This window comes from Procambarus clarkii, chromosome 2 (assembly GCF_040958095.1).
Source record: "Procambarus clarkii isolate CNS0578487 chromosome 2, FALCON_Pclarkii_2.0, whole genome shotgun sequence".
In the NCBI taxonomy this organism is placed as follows: Eukaryota; Metazoa; Arthropoda; class Malacostraca; order Decapoda; family Cambaridae; genus Procambarus; species Procambarus clarkii.
Window position 1 is genome coordinate 28,937,698 of NC_091151.1, and position 20,666 is coordinate 28,958,363.

General features: G+C 40.7%; 1 protein-coding gene across 1 annotated transcript; it reads left to right on the forward strand.

Annotated features, from left to right (window-relative positions):
* Positions 1–1,174: 1,174 nt before the first annotated feature.
* On the forward strand, positions 1,175–19,347 carry LOC138366134 (uncharacterized; the record flags this gene model as incomplete). The annotated part of the gene is given in 4 exon segments (XM_069326880.1): positions 1,175–1,596; positions 2,128–2,273; positions 17,371–18,430; positions 18,432–19,347. Coding segments are annotated over 4 exon segments (2,544 nt in total), but the record flags the coding sequence as incomplete, so codon positions are not given.
* Positions 19,348–20,666: the final 1,319 nt, after the last annotated feature.

Genomic DNA, 20,666 nt, shown 5'->3' on the forward strand with positions numbered 1-20,666 from the left:
ATATATATATATATATATATATATATATATATATATATATATATATATATATATATATATATATATATATATATACATATATATGCAACAATGATCACAAAAACACTGATCCAAGTATGCAGAATAACCACATGTGAAAAATAGAAAATGCTTAACGCGTTTTCGGCTAATTCGCCTTCATCAGAGCAAAGTAGAATGAAGATAAGATTGCTGATCAGACCTTTATATCCGCCTGGGCAGATCACCTGACCACCAAAAATAAGTGGAGGAATGGAATTATAAGAAAGAAGGTAACTGCAGAAGGCCTATTGGCCCATACTAGGCAGCTCCTATTAATATCTCCAAGTGCCATACGTGTTAAATGATTGCTATATTGTTTTGACGGGGTATATTGAGGCTTAAATAGGGATCCAACTTGTACATACCGGGGCTCACATTAAGGCTGTTGTTACAATGTTTGATCAGAGCAGACTTGATCACGTTTCGTTCAACAAAATCCTTACTTTTAACAATACATTTTGCCCCTGTGAAGTCAATAGAATGATTACATAAACTAGAATGTAAATACAATGCACTGGATTGCTGGGCTGTACGAATAGCATATGAATGCTGTTTTAAACGCGTGGAAAGAGATTTACCTGTCTGGCCGATGTAAACACATGCACACTCATTACAAGGGATGGAGTACACACAACCTGCTACAGACGAAGGCGAGTTCTTAATTAACATGGATTGATAACATGGACATGGACATCGTAATGCAAACCGTTCTCGCAAATTCGTAAAGTCAATATTGACTTATTAACTACGTGCATAGGTGATATACTAAACATAATAAATACCCTTAAAAAGATTCATAGAAAACACCGACCTTACCTAACCTTGTTAGTATCTTAAGATAAGCATCTTATTGCTTCGTAATTACAATTATTACTTAATCTATACCTATTATAGGTTAGGTAATAATTGTAATTACGAAGCTATAAGATGCTTATCTTAAGATACTAACAAGGTTAGGTAAGGTTGGTGTTTTCTATGAATCTTTTTAAGGGTATCTATTATGTTATATATGTCACCTATGCACATATTTAATAAGTCAATATTGACTTATTAAATTTGCGACCACGGGTTGCGTAATGATACATGGACACAACATGGACATCGTAATGATACGATGACTGCTCTTGGTTACGGTCTGAGTTTCTCCATATCAAATAGAGATGTGAATTATGTAAATATTGCCAAAAGTTTTTGCAATTTGGAGAAATCTAGTGAGATTTCAGCTGATGACATCAATATTTGCAAGGGAATGGTGTACGGGTCTTTACTTAAGGGTATTGTGTCTAATTGTCCAGAGAGGTTTATGCGAGCGTTCAAAACCCTCAAAAAAGATATCTCTCTACATATCACTAAAGCTGATAAATCCAATGCTGTTGTCATCATGGACAAAGAAAACAACGTCCAAAAAATGAACCAGTTATTGGAGGACAGAGACACTTACTTACCTGTTAATAGTGACCCTATTGAAAGAGTTATTGCTCATTTCAACAAAACTCTTAAAACCGTGCTGAAGAACAATAAGGAGTTGATTCCTAAGTTTTTAAGTCGTTCCCCTTCTCTCCCATATCTATATGGGCTTATTAAAACACACAAACCGAATAATCCTGCAAGACCTATTATTAGTTCTGTTGGATCTGTGGCATATAGACTTTCCAAATGGCTTGTCCAAGTCTTGTCTCCAGTAGTAGATTCCATTTCCAACTCACACATAACAAACAACTTGGACTTGGTTAACAAGTTGTCTAGTTTGAAATTAAATTATGATTTTAAACTTGTGAGTTTTGATGTGACGGCTCTGTTCACTAGGGTTCCTGTTGATGATCTGTTGTCATTCTTACGGGATCTACTCCCAAGGTATAATTTAACTTTACCTACTAACACCATTATTGAACTTATAAAATTGTGCATTAAAGATAATTATTTCAGCTTTAATGATTCATTTTATAAACAAACATTTGGCATGGCGATGGGTAATCCCCTCTCCCCTGTTTTGAGCAATCTGTACATGGAATGTTTTGAAACAAATATCCTTCCCAGGATTTTACCCTCAAATTTGCTTTGGTACAGGTACGTTGACGATATTTTATGCCTGTGGCCGGTTAATCATGACGAAACTGATTTCCTCAATCAAATTAATTCTCTGGTTCCGTCAATTAAATTCACAATTGAGAACGAAGTGAATGGTGTTCTGCCAATTTTAGACATCATGATTGGTAGGAGTTTCAAATTCAGTGTGTATAGGAAACCTACCAATGTGTGCTCGTATGTACATTTCTATTCAAATCATCATGTTCAGGTCAAGCGGGCAGTTTTTTCTGGTATGTTTCTCAGAGCACTGAGAGTTTGCAGTCTGGAATTTTTCGATGAAGAAATAGCAAATATATTTGAAATTGGGAAGAAGTTAAAATACCCAAAATCGTTCTTGGATCTTGCGTTTGGTCAAGCATAAAGGACTTTCTACAAACAGACTACTAAGTCTAAACCAGAACTGAAAAATTCGTTGGTATTACCATATTCTGAGGGTCTAGTAAATCTTGCCCCAGCCATAAAGAACCTTAATATTAATCTAGTGTTCAAAAATGATAATACAGTTAAGTCCATGTTAATTAAGAACTCGCCCTCGTCTGTAGCAGGTTGTGTGTACTCCATCCCTTGTAATGAGTGTGCATGTGTTTACATCGGCCAGACAGGTAAATCTCTTTCCACGTGTTTAAAACAGCATTCATATGCTATTCGTACAGCCCAGCAATCCAGTGCATTGTATTTACATTCTAGTTTATGTAATCATTCTATTGACTTCACAGGGGCAAAATGTATTGTTAAAAGTAAGGATTTTGTTGAACGAAACGTGATCAAGTCTGCTCTGATCAAACATTGTAACAACAGCCTTAATGTGAGCCCCGGTATGTACAAGTTGGATCCCTATTTAAGCCTCAATATACCACGTCAAAACAATATAGCAATCATTTAACACGTATGGCACTTGGAGATATTAATAGGAGCTGCCTAGTATGGGCCAATAGGCCTTCTGCAGTTACCTTCTTTCTTATAATTCCATTCCTCCACTTATTTTTGGTGGTCAGGTGATCTGCCCAGGCGGATATAAAGGTCTGATCAGCAATCTTATCTTCATTCTACTTTGCTCTGATGAAGGCGAATTAGCCGAAAACGCGTTAAGCATTTTCTATTTTTCACATGTGGTTATTCTGCATATACACATATATATATATATATATATATATATATATATATATATATATATATATATATATATATATATATATATATATATATATATATATATGTCGTACCTAGTAGCCAGAATGCACTTTTCAGCCTACTATGCAAAGCCTGATTTGCCTAATAAGCCAAGTTTTCATGAATTAATTGTTTTTCGACTACCTAACCTACCTAACCTAACCTAACCTAACTTTTTCTACTACCTAACCTAACCTAACCTATAAAGATAGGTTAGGTTAGGTTAGGTAGGGTTGGTTACGTTCAGTCATATATCTACGTTAATTTTAACTCCAATAAAAAAAATTGACCTCATATATATTGAAATGGGTAGCTTTATCATTTCATAAGAAAAAAATTAGAGAAAATATATTAATTCATGAAAACTTGGCTTATTAGGCAAATCGGGCCTTGCATAGTAGGCCAAAAAGTGCGTTCTGGCTACTAGGTACGACATATATATATATATATATATATATATATATATATATATATATATATATATATATAAATATATATATATATATATATATATATATATATAAATATATATATATATATATATATATATATATATATATATATACATATACATATATATATATATATATATATATATATATATGTATATATATATATATATATATATATATATATATTTATATATATATATATATATATATATATATATATATATATATATATATATTTATATATATATATATATATATATATATATATATATATATATATATATATATATATGTCGTACCTAGTAGCCAGAACGCACTTCTCAGCCTACTATGCAAGGCCAGATTTGCCTAATAAGCCAAGTTTTCCTGAATTAATATATTTTCTCTATTTTTTTTTTCTTATGAAATGATAAAGCTACCCATTTCATTATGTATGAGGTCAATTTTTTTTATTTGAGTTAAAATTAACGTAGATATGTGACCGAACCTAACCAACCCTACCTAACCTAACCTAACCTATCTTTATAGGTTAGGTTAGGTTAGGTAGCCGAAAAAGTTAGGTTAGGTTAGGTAGCCGAAAAAGTTAGGTTAGGTTAGGTTAGGTAGGTTAGGTTGTCGAAAAACAATTAATTCATGAAAACTTGGCTTATTAGGCAAATTGGGCCTTGCATAGTAGGCTGAGAAGTGCGTTCTGGCTACTAGGTACGACATTATATATATATATATATATATATATATATATATATATATATATATGTCGTACCTAGTAGCCAGAACGCACTTCTCGGCCTACTATGCAAGGCTTGATTTGCCTAATAAGCCAAGTTTTCCTGAATTAATATAGTTTCTCTAAAAAAAAAATTTATGAAATAATAAAGCTACCCATTTCATTATGTACGAGGTCAATTTTTTTTTATTGGAGTTAAAATTAACGTAGATATATGACCGAACCTAACCAATCCTACCTAACCTAACCTAACCTATCTTTATAGGTTAGGTTAGGTTAGGTAGCCGAAAAAGTTAGGTTAGGATAGGTAGGTTAGGTAGTCGAAAAACAATTAATTCATGAAAACTTGGCTTATTAGGCAAATCGGGCCTTGCATAGTAGGCTGAGAAGTGCGTTCTGGCTACTAGGTACGACATATATATATATATATTGTGACGGTAACGCGTTGGTGTTCGGCTGTTTAAGGCTAGGGGTATGGCCTCGTCACATAGTTATAAAAAAAAATAGAAAAACTGGAACTCGTCTGTGGTAAGGTAAGGAGAAGACACACAAAACACAAGTAAACTTTAACAATGAAATTTTAATTACGTTAAATAAATCAAAACATGAAAATAATGCACAAACAAATTCTTATAATAAAATCAATGAATCAAAATAATAAGAATACTTAAATGACAAAATGAAAAGTTACGTTAAGGCAAAATAACAAGAAGTGCAACACAAAGGTAAGTGGGAGGTGCTGGAATATTGGCTTAAAGCCACCACCTCTCTCAGTACACGCTAACGTCTAGCTGGGAGGAGTGCTGGCTACGAAAGCACGGAACATTCTGAGGACTGATGTTGGGGCGACCCCAGACATCAGGTAGTATTGGGGGGCGAGTGCAGGTGCAGCCAGACCGGCGACCAATCAGCGGAGCCGTAGCGATCAACGGGTAGTTTGGTGGTTGGAGTTCGAACAGGTGGCTGCTGCATACGTTTTTGCTCACCCTGGCAAGCCTTGCTGGTGCTGGTGTTGTTGTCGTTGTTGTTGGACATTTCTTCCATAGTCTTTTTATATAATTGTGAAGACGTAATTTTGGAGGGAAGAGCAGGCTCAATCTCTTGAAGGAGATTATCGTCACAACTCTCCCCCGAAGCCTGCGGTTCTGGAAGAAGTACGTCGTTATGGGGTGGAGTAATGGATGGAGTCGCTTCTACTTCATAAACTCTGGAGAGATCATGGGCTAAGATGTTGTCAGACTCTTGGTATAGCGTGTCTCCAGGTTGAATTTCTGCAGGTAGCAAGCCCATAGTAGAAGACGTTGAGATGAGAAGTGGGCGTGCTGCAGGAGGTGTAGGGTGGTGTGGTCCGTATTGATGGTGGACCGAGCACTTTTCAGGTGTGGAGTGAAGTGCTGAAGCTTCAGGATGAGGAAGAGTAGCTCCTTGCCAATTGTTCCGTCGTTCCTTGTAGCAGTAGTCGCTGACAGGTGTATTCTTCTCGCCTCGTTGCTGCATCACGACACCACCATCGTCGGTACCATTGGCGTCGACATGGAGGATGTAGGGCTTATCTGACGAGGTGAGAGTGGAATTAGAAGAGGGCATAGGAGCACGAGTATTATCCTGAAAGCATTTGGGAAGATCATTAAGGATTTTGGAATTAGAAAGCGCCGACTCCTTGTCAGTGCTTTCGGGAGAAGAAGCCGGGATGGTCTCACTGTGGATGTAGGGTTCTGTGAAGGTAGAACAATTAATCAAGACAGTGGGAGGAGTACCATTATATTGCTTCAGGAGGTTGACGTGGCACAGCTGGGTCTTCCGCCGCCTATCTGGAGTCTCTATGACGTATGCGTTGTTGTTTCTGCACTCTTTGACGCAGTAGGGTCCTGAAAATTTGTTTTGTAAAGGTGAACCTGGGATAGGGAAATAGGCAAGGACGAAGTCTCCCGGCTTGAATTTTCTTACTTTGCTGGTCTGGTCGTAATGAGTCTTCATTCTCACCTGGGCTTTCAATAGATTATCATGGGCAAAGCGGTGGACTCTCTCTAGAATGTGTTGAAGGTTTTGAAGAAACTGGGGCACATTCTGATGCTCACTGAAGGTGGCATCTCTGAGAGAGTCTTTGAAAGCCTTAAGGGGAGTACGGCACTTACGGCCGTAGAGCATCTCATAAGGAGATACTCCTAGGGACTCATTGGGGAGACTTCTGAAAATACACATTATTAGGTCAATCTGCTTATCCCAATCCTTTGAGGTTTCACTACAAAACTTTTTCAAGAGTGCTTTGATGGTCTGATGACTACGTTCAAGAGAACCCTGTGAAGCAGGATGATAGGGGCTGGACAATACCTGTTTGATGTTGAACTCCTCCAGTGTCCTTTTGAAGAGATCACTGGTGAAGTTGGTGCCACAGTCACTTTGAATCTCCCTGGGAAATCCGTATTGAGTGAAGATCTTCAATAGATGTTTGATAACCGTAGCAGCCGTGATGTTCTTCACTGGAACTGCTATGGGAAATCTGGTGGTAGGACACAGGATGGTTAGGATGTAGGCGTTACCTGAACTGGTCCGAGGTAAAGGACCAACACAGTCTATTATGAGTCTGTGGAAAGGTTCCGCAGGCACCTGTATGGGAATCAGTGGTGCTCTGGGAATGGAGACGTTCGGTTTGCCTGCCATCTGACATGTATGACACTGTTTTACGTACTGTTTGACGTTGTTTACCATACCTGGCCAGTAGTAGTCTTGACGAATCCCATGGTAAGTCTTGTTGAAGCCGTAGTGGGAGAATGCTCCATGGGCCAGGTGTAGAATAGTGGGCCGCAGGCTGGTGGGAATCACAAGTTGTTCGGTGTTGGCCCAATCGTCCTCCTCCTTCAGTTTACTGGGTCTATATCTGCGGTAGAGCAAGTCGTTCTCTAGGAAGAACCCAGGAATACTGTCGGGTTGAGTCTCAGCCTGGAAAAACAATGGTGTTAAAGTAAGATCTTCCCTCTGCAACTTACGGAACTCCAACTTGGTCAGATGCGGGGGTAGTTTCTGAGGGTCTTGAGGGACAGCGGTAGCAGTAGAGTCAGCTGGCTGTGGACGTGCGGCTTGTGCACGGGTGGTCACGAGAACCGGAGGAGAAACTTCATCACTCTCTTGAACCTCTGCTGGAACATACTCGAGAATAGGATTTATTGGCACAGAGTTACACACCTGGGGTTTGTCCATGACGATCAGGTTGGTCGGTTGCAGGTCTTCTGCCAAGTCGTTGCCTAGGAGAAGTTGCACTCCAGGCATGGGAAAAGGCTTTTCCCTGACGGCGACTTGGACTTCCCCGTTCACGTAGGGACAATCCAGGTGGACTCTGGCGAGAGGGTATGGAGTGGTAGCAGTGAGGTCAGTGATGAAGACTGTTTCCCCGGTGTAGACTATGTTGGGCACAGCCGACTTCAAGATGATCGATTGTAGAGCCGCTGTGTCCCTCAAGATCTTCAATTTGAAACGTCCCTCCGGATTTGAACCGTTGGCAGAGACAGTTCCAGTATACAGGTGGTTACTGAAAAGAGAAAGATCATTAACATCAACACCAACATTCATCACAGGCTTACCGGACTTAGGAGGAGTTGGTTTGGGTCGTTGTTGGTCAGTGGTTCCCTTGTATTGAGACTTACCACACTTGTCTATGGTATGTCCATAGAGTCTACAATACTTGCAGTACAGTTGTGAACCAGCTTGATCGGGGCTCACCTTCTCGTAACTGTACCACGACTTCTTACTGGAGGATGGTTCAGGTGTCAGCCGGTGGATGAGGCTGTAAGTGTCAGCCGACTTAGCACACTTCAGGTAGTCGGTTTCTTCTTTATCTGCTAAGTAGAGGCGGACAGGAGGCGGCACACGTCTCAAGAATTCTTCAACAAGCATCAGGTTGACGAGTTCTGCAAAAGTAGAGACATGTGCTGCTTCCAGCCATTTCATGAAATACCTCCGTTTCGTGTTAGCAAACTCAAGGAAGGTAGTGGTACTTGCCTTCAGGTGGTCACGGAATTTCCTTCTATAACTTTCGGTGGAAAGTAGGTAGGCGTCTAACACTGCTTGTTTCAGAGTGTAGTAGTCATTCTCAGACGCCAAAGTACTGAGTGTGACTGCAGCTCTACCTGTAAGATGGACTCTGAGAAGTGTTGCCCATTGGTCGACAGGCCAACTGAGTTGATTAGCAAGGGTTTCAAAGGTGGTAAAGAACACATCAACTTCTGCTTCTACAAAGGATGGCATTAACTTACTTGCATGTGATATATTAAAACTGACGGGAAGATTGGCAGTAGCTTGCTGGCGTTGAGTGAAGTGTGAAGTTTCCAAGGCGATTTCGCGTTGACGACACTCTAGAGCCAGAGTCGCTTGTTGCTTGTCATGTTCGCGTTGTATTTCCAACTCGCGTTGTTTGGTTTCAAGCTGTACTCTTTCACGTTCACGGAGTAATGCGACCTCACGTTCGTGTTCTTCTCTCCTCAAAGCAGCTTCGCGTTCTTGTTCGTCTCTCCTCAAAGCAGCTTCGCGTTCTTGTTCGTCTCTCCGTATGGCAGCAGCTCGTTCTTGTTGTTCGAGGGCTTCCCTTTGCTGCTCACGTTCAATCTTGGCCAGCTCTAGTTTGAGTTTCAGCGTTGCCAAATCAGTTTTATCTGCAATATAGTAAGTTTCATGAGTTTCAGAGTCTATCTTACCTTGCTCTAAATAGTAATCCAGCAACAGGTTGTGTAGGTCATTTTTGTTGGCTTGGTAGGGAACTTCTAGTTGATACTCATGTGCAAGAGTTTGTAGTTCAGTCCTCTTGGCACGACTTAAAGTCCCTATTTCACCTGCTGGATTTGCACGGAAAGTTTGGAGACGAAACATGGTGAAATTAGCAAATAAAGGTACACGAATGTTCAATAATGAAATGTCAGAAACAGGACAACGTGGCAACTGGTACCTATCCTGTGTGATCTTTAACAATTTAACGTTAAGTGAAAGATATTAAATTAAATCAAGGGCGCAGGAAATCTTGTACCCGGTACTCATGTAAGAGAATAAGGGCAAGAAAATCCTACTAACAAATGAAACAAAGTTTCGAAAACAAATGAAACAGTTAAATGCTTCAAAAGTAAAATTGGTAGTCCAAGGATGTAGGCATACCTTGCCAAGTCTCTATAGGACATAAAGCAAGTTTTTCCTACTGAATTTAATATGATACTTACAGAATTAGCGAACTTTTGTGCTCTGAAAAAATAAGCTAATTCCCTACCGTTGTATGTATCATCATCTCTGACTGACGTGTAGGGGTGCGAGGTGTCAACTTGTGACGAGAACTGCTGCTGAGGTCCCAATTCAGCAACTAAAGTTCGAGCTAGAGGAACTATGGCCCTCTTTGTCCTCCTACAGTCAGATTGCAGAAGATTGGGTACTCTTGACCCGGGGCAGACCACAGTACCAGGGTACCAATATGATGATCTGTCAGAATGAGAAATATTCAAGGGACATAGATGGTAAATACGAGTAATAACAAGGAGGGAGAGATGACCAATTAAGAGTATGACTGAGGCCTACAGTCACCACGTAATCCAAAGTTGTCTCACCTTCACTATATGTTACTCTCGTAATGCACAATACACCGCACCTTATAAAAAATGAAATTGAATGAAAAATAGTAAAGCTACGTTAACAGAGTTAAATACGCTTACCATAAATTACCACTTGGCACCAGTACCTGAGTGAGGCTCCTAGGACAGGCCCCCATATAACTTGTGACGGTAACGCGTTGGTGTTCGGCTGTTTAAGGCTAGGGGTATGGCCTCGTCACATAGTTATAAAAAAAAATAGAAAAACTGGAACTCGTCTGTGGTAAGGTAAGGAGAAGACACACAAAACACAAGTAAACTTTAACAATGAAATTTTAATTACGTTAAATAAATCAAAACATGAAAATAATGCACAAACAAATTCTTATAATAAAATCAATGAATCAAAATAATAAGAATACTTAAATGACAAAATGAAAAGTTACGTTAAGGCAAAATAACAAGAAGTGCAACACAAAGGTAAGTGGGAGGTGCTGGAATATTGGCTTAAAGCCACCACCTCTCTCAGTACACGCTAACGTCTAGCTGGGAGGAGTGCTGGCTACGAAAGCACGGAACATTCTGAGGACTGATGTTGGGGCGACCCCAGACATCAGGTAGTATTGGGGGGCGAGTGCAGGTGCAGCCAGACCGGCGACCAATCAGCGGAGCCGTAGCGATCAACGGGTAGTTTGGTGGTTGGAGTTCGAACAGGTGGCTGCTGCATACGTTTTTGCTCACCCTGGCAAGCCTTGCTGGTGCTGGTGTTGTTGTCGTTGTTGTTGGACATTTCTTCCATAGTCTTTTTATATAATTGTGAAGACGTAATTTTGGAGGGAAGAGCAGGCTCAATCTCTTGAAGGAGATTATCGTCACAATATATATATATATATATATATATATATATATATATATATATATATATATATATATATATATATATATATATATATATATATATAATGGACAGTTAAAAATCCCTCGTCCTAAAGATGGCTACATTAACCTGACTTATGATCTTACCCAGGACCAACGAGACCTCTTAAATCTTGGTCTAAATTGTCAATTCTTATCTAAACCAAAGATGCATCAAAAACGCCTGGAAATCGAAATGCTTCTGGACGATATCCATAAGCTAGAAGACAACAAAAAAGTCATCACTACTGACACACTTCAAGCTGAACTACTTGCAGAAGCAGGGAAAAAACGAGGAACATATTCATCTACAATCTTAACCCCACGACTCAAAGAAGCAGCGAAACAACTAAAAAATCTGAAAGACGTAACAATAAGAAAAGCCGACAAAACAGCAGCATATGTATTGATTCCTACCCATGAATACATGAACAAAATTAGCGACATCCTTAGTGACGACTCCAAATTTCAACGAATCACGAGGAACCCCGTAGAAAACCTTAAGCGGAAAGTAAACAAAACAATTACAGCAATCAACGCAAAGAAGGTAGTGTGCATTTCAATAAACTTCAAGGCGACTATGGCTTAGGATATGCCTACGGCAATGTTAAGGCGCATAAACCAGGTAACCCACTACGCCCTATAATCAGCCAAATACCAACCCCAACTTATCACCTGGCAAAGAAACTCAATGAACTCCTAACTCCATACACTCCAAGTAAGTTTAGTCTACAATCATCAGCAGATTTCCTAGAATTGATCAAATCTACCCAGCCCGATGGAATCATCGCTTCCCTGGACGTTGAATCCCTATTTACCAACGTCCCAGTCGACACAACCATAGGAATGATACTGGACAGAGTATACAGAGACGAGAGCACCCCCAAATTAGACATACCTGAGCCACACTTGAAAAGTCTTCTCAAAGCATGTACAAAGGAAGCCCCTTTCATCAGTCCACAAGGAGACATGTATTTACAAATAGACGGAGTAGCAATGGGCTCCCCCTTAGGAGTTTTATTTGCTAATTTTTATATGGGAACCATCGAAGACAGGGTCTTCAGTAGCAGACAAAAACCAACTGTATACTGCCGTTATGTAGATGACATATTCGTAATAGTAAAAGACTCAGATGAACTAATTGACCTAAACAGACACCTAGAGAGAGAGTCAGTACTCCGATTTACACATGAAAATAGTGAAAATAACAGTCTGCCATTCCTGGATGTACTAATAACAAAAACAGGAACCTCTTTAAGCACCAACGTATATACCAAGCCCACCAACATAGGATTATGCCTGAACGGTAGAAGTGAGTGCCCCCAAAGATACAAAGCCAGTGTTCTCAATGCTTATATTCGTCGAGCGCTTACCCACTGCTCTGATTGGAGCAACGTGAGTAGAGAGTTTGAAAGAGTAACTCAGGTATTGGTGAACAACAGGATATAACAACGCGGAAATAAACGCTGCTATAAGAAGACACTTGGACCGTTGGTATAATTCAGAACCTAGAACAGAAACCACAACACCACCAATAAAATTATATTACAAATCAACCATGCACAGTGAACATATAAAAGAGGAAAGAATAATGAAAGAAATAATCCGTAAAGGAGTAAAAAGCACTACTCCTAACCAAAACATAAACCTGATAATATTCTACAAAACCAAGAAGACTTCCGAACTCCTTATCAAAAACAGCCCGAAGCCGACGGAGAACCCTCTACAGCAGTCAAGCGTTGTATACATGTACACTTGCCCCCACGAAGGATGTAACCTTCAATGTAAGTACATAGGTATGACGTCGACCAAGCTGACGAGGCGTTTGACATGCCATCTTCAATCTGGTGCCCCTAGGAATCACATGAGACAAGCCCATGACATTACTCTAACAAGAGAAATGTTGAACAAGAATACCTGCATAATAGACAAAACCCAAGATGCAAGAAGATTACAAATTCTTGAGGCAATTCACATAAGAATAGAGCGACCTACCATGAACACCCAAATCACGGAACTATTTACTCTACCCACCATGAGAGTAAGGACAAGACAAGAACATATCGATGCCAACACAGAAGACAATGTCCAACATAATAGGCCAATTATACTGGATTAATCTTTGTGTTTAGATAGGAGATGCCTCGTATGGGCCAATAAGCCTTCTGCAGCCTCTATGTTTCACCTCACATTTATCCCTTATGTATCCCCCCATGTTTTCACCTTTATTGTATTATCACCTGACCCAGTGCGGGTATAAAATCAACTAGTATTGTCAGATCTGTTCACTTGAGAATGAACCATGGTGGTTCAAACGTTGTGCAAATTATATAAATAAGTGTAATACAATCTATAGTAAATCACTTCTTTTCTTCACCTTAAAAGTACGAAAATGAGTTTTGGAGAACTCCTATTTCAATTAAGCCCTGATGCTAAGAAAATAGTTAGAGGGATAGAAGCCCTAAACCAGAAAATAATAAATACAGAATATGCGGTCATATTCAATGAAACATGTTTAAAAGAAAACCTGCTGCCAGTATACACCAATATATATATATATATATATATATATATATATATATATATATATATATATATATATATATATATATATATATATATATATATATATATATATATATATATATATATATATATATATATACATCGGGAACAGTTGAGGGCCACAGGGCTAATGTACTGTAAACAAGGCATATCTCACTAAAACTTTTAAAATATTGAAAAATACGCAGGATGTTGATCTGGACAATTTCTTGAAAAAGTTAGATTGAACTCCCTAGTGCTTGTAACCGGCTTAGACTCTGTTACAAGTATCTCTGGGAATTCTTATTATCTGCTGTTGTAGAATTGACAAAATGGACACTGTGTCAACAAAATTATTCCCACATACTCTGTCACTATGTGATGGAGTACACATAGGACAGGGACTGAATTGTCCCTGAATTCAGGGACAATTCTGTAACAAATGTGCTAGCATAAAACTTTGTATAGTTTAGTAATTTCCTACCGTTTGATGTACCTGGATGATCCATGTGTACTGAAGTTTTATAGCTGGAGCTGGAAGATCCTGTCGAGATGACTTCTTCAGACTAATAGCTTCCCACCCATTGTGTATGAGAAGTACTCTAGTACTTGGCCTACAGAGTTACCAGATCTGATTTGCAGAAACTAGCGAACGAAAAGATGAGATTGTTAATAATATATTTTTTGAGATTCATATGACTTGCAGATTAAAAACCAACCTTATTTTAAAATAGTACACTAAAGTACATAGCAAATTGCGAAATTCGTAGCTTTAACTACTTTAAAGCTAAATACTCAAACTTTGAAAATAAGCACAATTTGCTAATTCAAGCGGAATCTGGCAACTCTGATTTAGCATGTAAACATTGACTTGCATTCACAATGTAGTTATTTATTTATCAACAATTTAAAATGGGTTATGAAATACACACATTGGTTCATTATTGCAAAGGCACTATACTATATACATATATATATATATATATGTATATATATATATATATATATATATATATATATATATATATATATATATATATATATGTATATATATATATATATATATATATATATATATATATATATATATATATATATATATATATATATATATATATATGTCGTACCTAGTAGCCAGAACGCACTTCTCAGCCTACTATGCAAGGCCCAATTTGCCTAATAAGCCAAGTGTTCATAAATTAATTGTTTTTCGACAACCTAACCTACCTAACCTAACCTAACCTAACTTTTCCGGCTACCTAACCTAACCTAACCTATAAAGATAGGTTAGGTTAGGTTAGGTAGGGTTGGTTAGGTTCGATCATATATCTACGTTAATTTTAACTCCAATAATATAAAATTGACCTAATACATAGTGAAATGGGTAGCTTTATCATTTCATAAGAAAAAAATTAGATAAAATATATTAATTCAGGAAAACCTGGCTTATTAGGCAAATCGGGCCTTGCATAGTAGGCCGAGAAGTGCATTCTGGCTACTAGGTACGACATATATATATATATATATATATATATATATATATATATATATATATATATATATATTGTTACAAGTCGAGCAACAAATATTTTATATTGAACAACAGATGAGATTGGAAAAGCAGTATTGCCACCTCTGCTATACAGAAAAAATAGACCCCAGACACACCCTGTGGGTAGTAATGGACCCCCATACCGACACTATGAGGGGTAGTGGACCCCATAATAACACTATGGGCGGTAGTGGACACTATACAAACACTATGGGCAGCAGTGGACCCCCTACCAGCCCTTTTGGGCGGCAGTGGATCCCCTACCAACCCTTTGGGCGGTCGTGGACCCCCTACCGACCCTGTGGGCGGCAGTGGACCCCCTACCAACCCTGTGGGCGGTAGTGGACCCCTACCGACCCTGTGGGCGACAGTGGACCCCCTACCAACCCTGTGGGCGGTATTGGACCCCCTACCGACCCTGTGGGCGGTTGTGGGCCCCTACCGACCCTGTGAGCGTCAGTGGACCCCATACCGACCCTGTGGGCGGCAGTGGACCCCTAGCGACCCTGTGGGCGGTAGTGGACCCTGTACTCACCTATTTCTGCTTGCGGGGGTTGAGCTATGGCTCTTTGGTCCCGCCTCTCAACTGGTGTACAGATCCCTGAGCCAACTGGGCTCTATCATATCTACATTTAAAACTGTGTATGGAGTCAGCCTCCACCACATCACTGCCTAATGCATTCCATCCGTTAACTACTCTGACACTGAAAAAGTTTCTTCTAACGTCTCTGTAGCTCATGTGGGTACTCAGTTTCCACCTGTGTCCCCTTGTTCGCGTCCCACCAGTGTTGAATAGTTTATCCTTGTTTACGCGGTCGATTCCTCTGAGGATTTTGTTGGTTGTGATCATGTCTCCCCTTACTCTTCTGTCTTCCAGTGTCGTAAGGTGCATTTCCCGCAGCCTTTACTCGTAACTCATGCCTCTTAGTTCTGGGACTAGTCTAGTGGCATACCTTTGGACTTTTTCCAGCTTCGTTTTGTGCTTGACAAGGTACGGGCTCAATGCTGGGGCCGCATACTCCAGGATTGGTCTTACATATGTGGTGTACAAGATTCTGAATGATTCCTTACACAGGTTCCTGAACGCTGTTCTGATGTTAGCCTGCCTCGCATATGCCGCAGACGTTATTCTTTTTATGTGGGCTTCAGGAGACAGGTTTAGTGTGATATCAACTCCTAGATCTTTCTCTCTGTTCGTTTCATTAAGTACTTCATCTCCTATTCTGTATCCTGTGTCTGGCCTCCTGTTTCCACTTCCTAGTTTCATTACTTTGCATTTACTCGGGTTGAACTTCAACAGCCATTTGTTGGACCATTCACTAAGTCTGTCTAGGTCATCTTGTAGCCTCCTACTATCGTCCTCAGCTTCAATCCTCCTCAGTGGGCGGCAGTGGATGCCCTACCGACCCTGAGGCGGCAGTGGACCGCTACCGACCCTGTGGGCGGTAGTGGACCCCCTACCGACCCTGTGGGCGGTAGCTATCCTGTGGGTGGGGGTAGAGGACCCCTCTACCGACCCTGTGGACCCCCTGCCGACCCTGTGGACCCCTTGCCGACGCTGTGGGCGGCATTGGGCCCCTACCGACCCTGTGGGCGGCAGTGGACCCCATACCGTCCCTGTGGGCGGTAGTGGACACCCTACCTACCCTGTGGGCAGTAGTGGACGCCCTACCGACCCTGAGGCGGCAGTGGACCCCCTACCAATCCTGTGGGCGGTAGCGGACCCCCTACCGACCCTGTGGGCGGTAGTGGACCCCCTACCGACCCTGTGGGCGGCAGTGGACACCCTACCGACCCTATGGGCGGCAGTGGACCATATATACTAATCCTGTGGCCGGTACTGGACCCTATACTCATCCTGAGGGCGGCAATGGACGCCATACACATCCAGTGGGTGTTATTGGACCCCATATCCATTCTATGGGTGGTTGGAGCCCCATACCCATCCTGTGGGTGGTAGTGGAGCCCATACTCATCCTGTGGGTGGTATTGGACCCCATACCCATCCTGTGGGTGGTTGTGAGCCCCATACCCATCCTGTGGGTGGTAGTAGACGCCATACACATGCAGTGGATGGTATTGGACCCCATACCCTTCCTGTGGGTCGATGTGATCCCCATACCCATCCTGCGTGTTGGTGCACCCCCCCCCCCTATACCCATCCTGTGGGTGGTATTGGACCCCTTACCCACCTAACAGGTGGTAGTGGACAATATACCCTTCCTATAGTTGGTATATATACCCTTCCTATAGTTGGTAAATATACCCTTCCTATAGTTGGTAAATATACCCTTCCTATAGTTGGTAAATATACCCTTCCTATAGTTGGTATTTTTCCTATTGCATTTGACACTGCTCACGTCTCCTCTTCGCACCACTCCTCCACACTACACAACAAACTTCAACGCCTGATCTCCAACAGTCCTTGGGCCAAATACTCTCTCTCTGATTGTGTTACCAACCTTTCATCCTACCCTCTTTCTAAGCACCAGCAAGAACTTCTTGGACTTGGTCTGTCTTTTGCTACTTCCCCTGGCCCACGCTGTGGCATTGATCTCATTAGTTCCTTTGACAGGTTTGTCAATTCTAACTCTAGTACTCTTTCGGACCTGTCTGCCTTTAGAGGGGCCCTTATCCCCGTTCTTGACAGTTTGTTTTCTAAAAATCACCACCTTCCTCGTCGCTTCCAGCTTGCCCTTGCCTCCCTAAAATCTAACAACTCTATTCTTATCCTTCCTTCCGACAAAGGCAATTCGGTGGTTGTCCTTGACCATGAGGACTACCTCCGAAAAGCAGATGTCTTGCTCTCTGACTCTCGCACTTATGCTCCTCTGACTTCTAACCCTTTGGATCGCCTCAAAACTTCCTTTAACCGCAAACTAAGACAGCTCTCTAGTCTTTGCCCTCCTGACTTTGATCTCATTAAACGTTTCCGTGTCATCTGCCCTTCTCTTCCATATTTCTATGGTCTTCCTAAGACTCATAAATCTGGTGTTCCTCTTCGTCCTATCATTTCTTCACGGGGCTCTGTCAGCTATCCTCTTGCCTCCTGGCTCGCTAAAACTCTGACGCCTTACCTTGGCACTTTTTCTCCTGCCCACCTTCGTCACTCTCAGGACTTCATAGAAAGACTGCGCCTGCAACCTTCTTGTAAGATGCTTAGTCTTGATGTCGACTCCCTGTTCACTGATGTTCCGCTCGATGACGTTCTCTCTTTCCTTAGACAGAAAGCGTCTGAGGGCCTTCTTCCTCTCCCGCTTGTCACTGACGTTTTCCTTGAACTCATTAGACTCTGTGTTGACTCTAACTCTTTCTCTTTCAAGGGTAAATATTACACTCAAACTTTCGGTGTCGCTATGGGTTCCTCTCTCCCCTGTTCTTGCTAATTTTTACATGGAATACTTCGAAACTGTTCTTCTTCCTTCTATTAATACTCGTCCCTCTCTCTGGTTTCGCTATGTTGATGACATTTTTGCTTTATGGCCTCATGACCTTAGTCTTTTCCAGCCTTTCCTCTCCTCTCTTAACAATCTGGCTCCTTCTATCCATTTCAAAGTTGAGTGGGAATGTAATTCCCTCCTTCCTTTTCTTGACGTTCACGTTCACAGCTCTGTGTCCGGGTTCTCTTTCTCTGTCTACCGCAAGCCCATGCACAGTGGCATGTACATTCACTTCTTTTCCTACCATCCTCCTTCTGTTAAGAAAAGTGTCCTCGTCTCTCTCTTTCTCCGTGCTCTACGCCTCAGCGACCCTCAGTTTCTTGATTCTGAAATTGCCTTTATCTACAAATCATTCTCTCGCCTTGGTTACCCTTTGCATTTCATCAACTGTGCCTATTCCCAAGCTACACGAAATTTCTTTCATCCTAAACCTGCTTCCAACACTAGTAGCACTGTACTATGCCTTCCCTTCATATCTGAACTCAAAACTTTTACCAAAACCTTTCGTCCTCTTGACATTAAGCTCGCCTTTCGTCAAACTAACACACTTCGTAGCAATCTAGTTCACACTGCTCCTCCTGCTTCTAATGCTGGTGGTGTCTACTCTATTTCCTGTTCGTCTTGTCCTCTCCAATACTTTGGCGAAACTGGCCGTACACTGAATGACAGACATAAAGAACACAAGAGAAGTGTTAAGTTTGCAGACACTAACAATGCTCTCTTCTGCCATGTGAGGGATTCTAATCATCCCATTGATTGGTCTTCCTCCAAAATAATCTTTCCTGCCTCTACTCTACACAGACGCCGTCTTGTTGAATCGGCTCTAATACACAACGTACCCAACATGAACTAGAGTCCTGGCTTTGTTGCTGTGGTCTCTTCCCTTTCACAGTATATACTCAAATGCTCTAATCTTTCTAACAAACGTGACCTTACATAAGCTTACCCTTTCCATTTACCTTTCTTTCGCTTTTCTCTCTTTTTTCTGTTCATTGTCTTCTCGTACGTTCCCTCGTTTTCCTCTTCTCATGTTTTTCTCCTTCTCTTTCGGTGGTTATAATAGGAACTGCCTCGTATGGGCCAATAGGCCCTCTGCAGTTCCTACAACTAGCTCCTCTACTACACCTTACTTTGCTCCGCATCTCTCGTGCATATTTATTACCTGTCTCTACTTCCTCATCCTAATCGACTTCTTGAGAATGGTCCAGGACGGACGGAAACGTCGTCGCCCCTTCACATTCTAGTGTGTGGCTTGGTCATTATAGTTGGTAAAGTAGACACCATACCATCCTGTTTGCAGTAGTTTACCCCATAGACATTCCAACGTAACTTCGTTTTCTGTCAGCGTTCCTACAAAACATTCTTTAAAGATTTTAAAGCATAAACTATGGTATATAATATTATTGGTGAAGCACTATTATTCTATGTAATAATTTATAGTGCTTATTATAATTTAATAAGAACAACTAATATTTCTCAACACAAAACTACGAGACTTCAATAGGATGTAGCTGATCTGTAATATTTTAAGAGCATGGATAACAGCAGGTAAATTTCGCAAACCATGTGGGACCTGAAAGCTACAATTTTCATTATAATTGAACCTATCACGACTATTCTGCTGTCTACGGCGATGGACGGGTACTGTGAGACGTAAATTGGTACGTGAGGAAGAGTTTGCCCCTTGGAAAAAAAGGTAACTGGGAATATTTCACATATGTACTAATTCATATTCAACATATTGACTTTAAGCATTAAGTCATATATGTGCTGTCTTGTGTGAGAGCGGGTTGAATGGGGATATTAATAGAATATTCATACTATAAACACGAAACAGAACACGAAACAATGAGTATAAATTGGATAAGTTATAGCTTTAGGAAAAAGACCTGGGTAAATACTGGTTTGGTAACAGTGGGTAACGCTGAGATACATGATAGTTCATGCTCTGTGTTGCTCACCTTTGGTACATGCAAATAGCTGATAGTGGGTTTCATTTATTCCTATGCTTGATAAACGATCCTTGGTTGGACTCTAAATACAAAACTTCTAGATAAGTAAGGGGAATAAATAGGATCTTCTGAATATTAATGGAGTTACAATATTGATGTGTATAAAACATGATGCCAGATCGAAGCCGCTAAATCTCACTTGGGT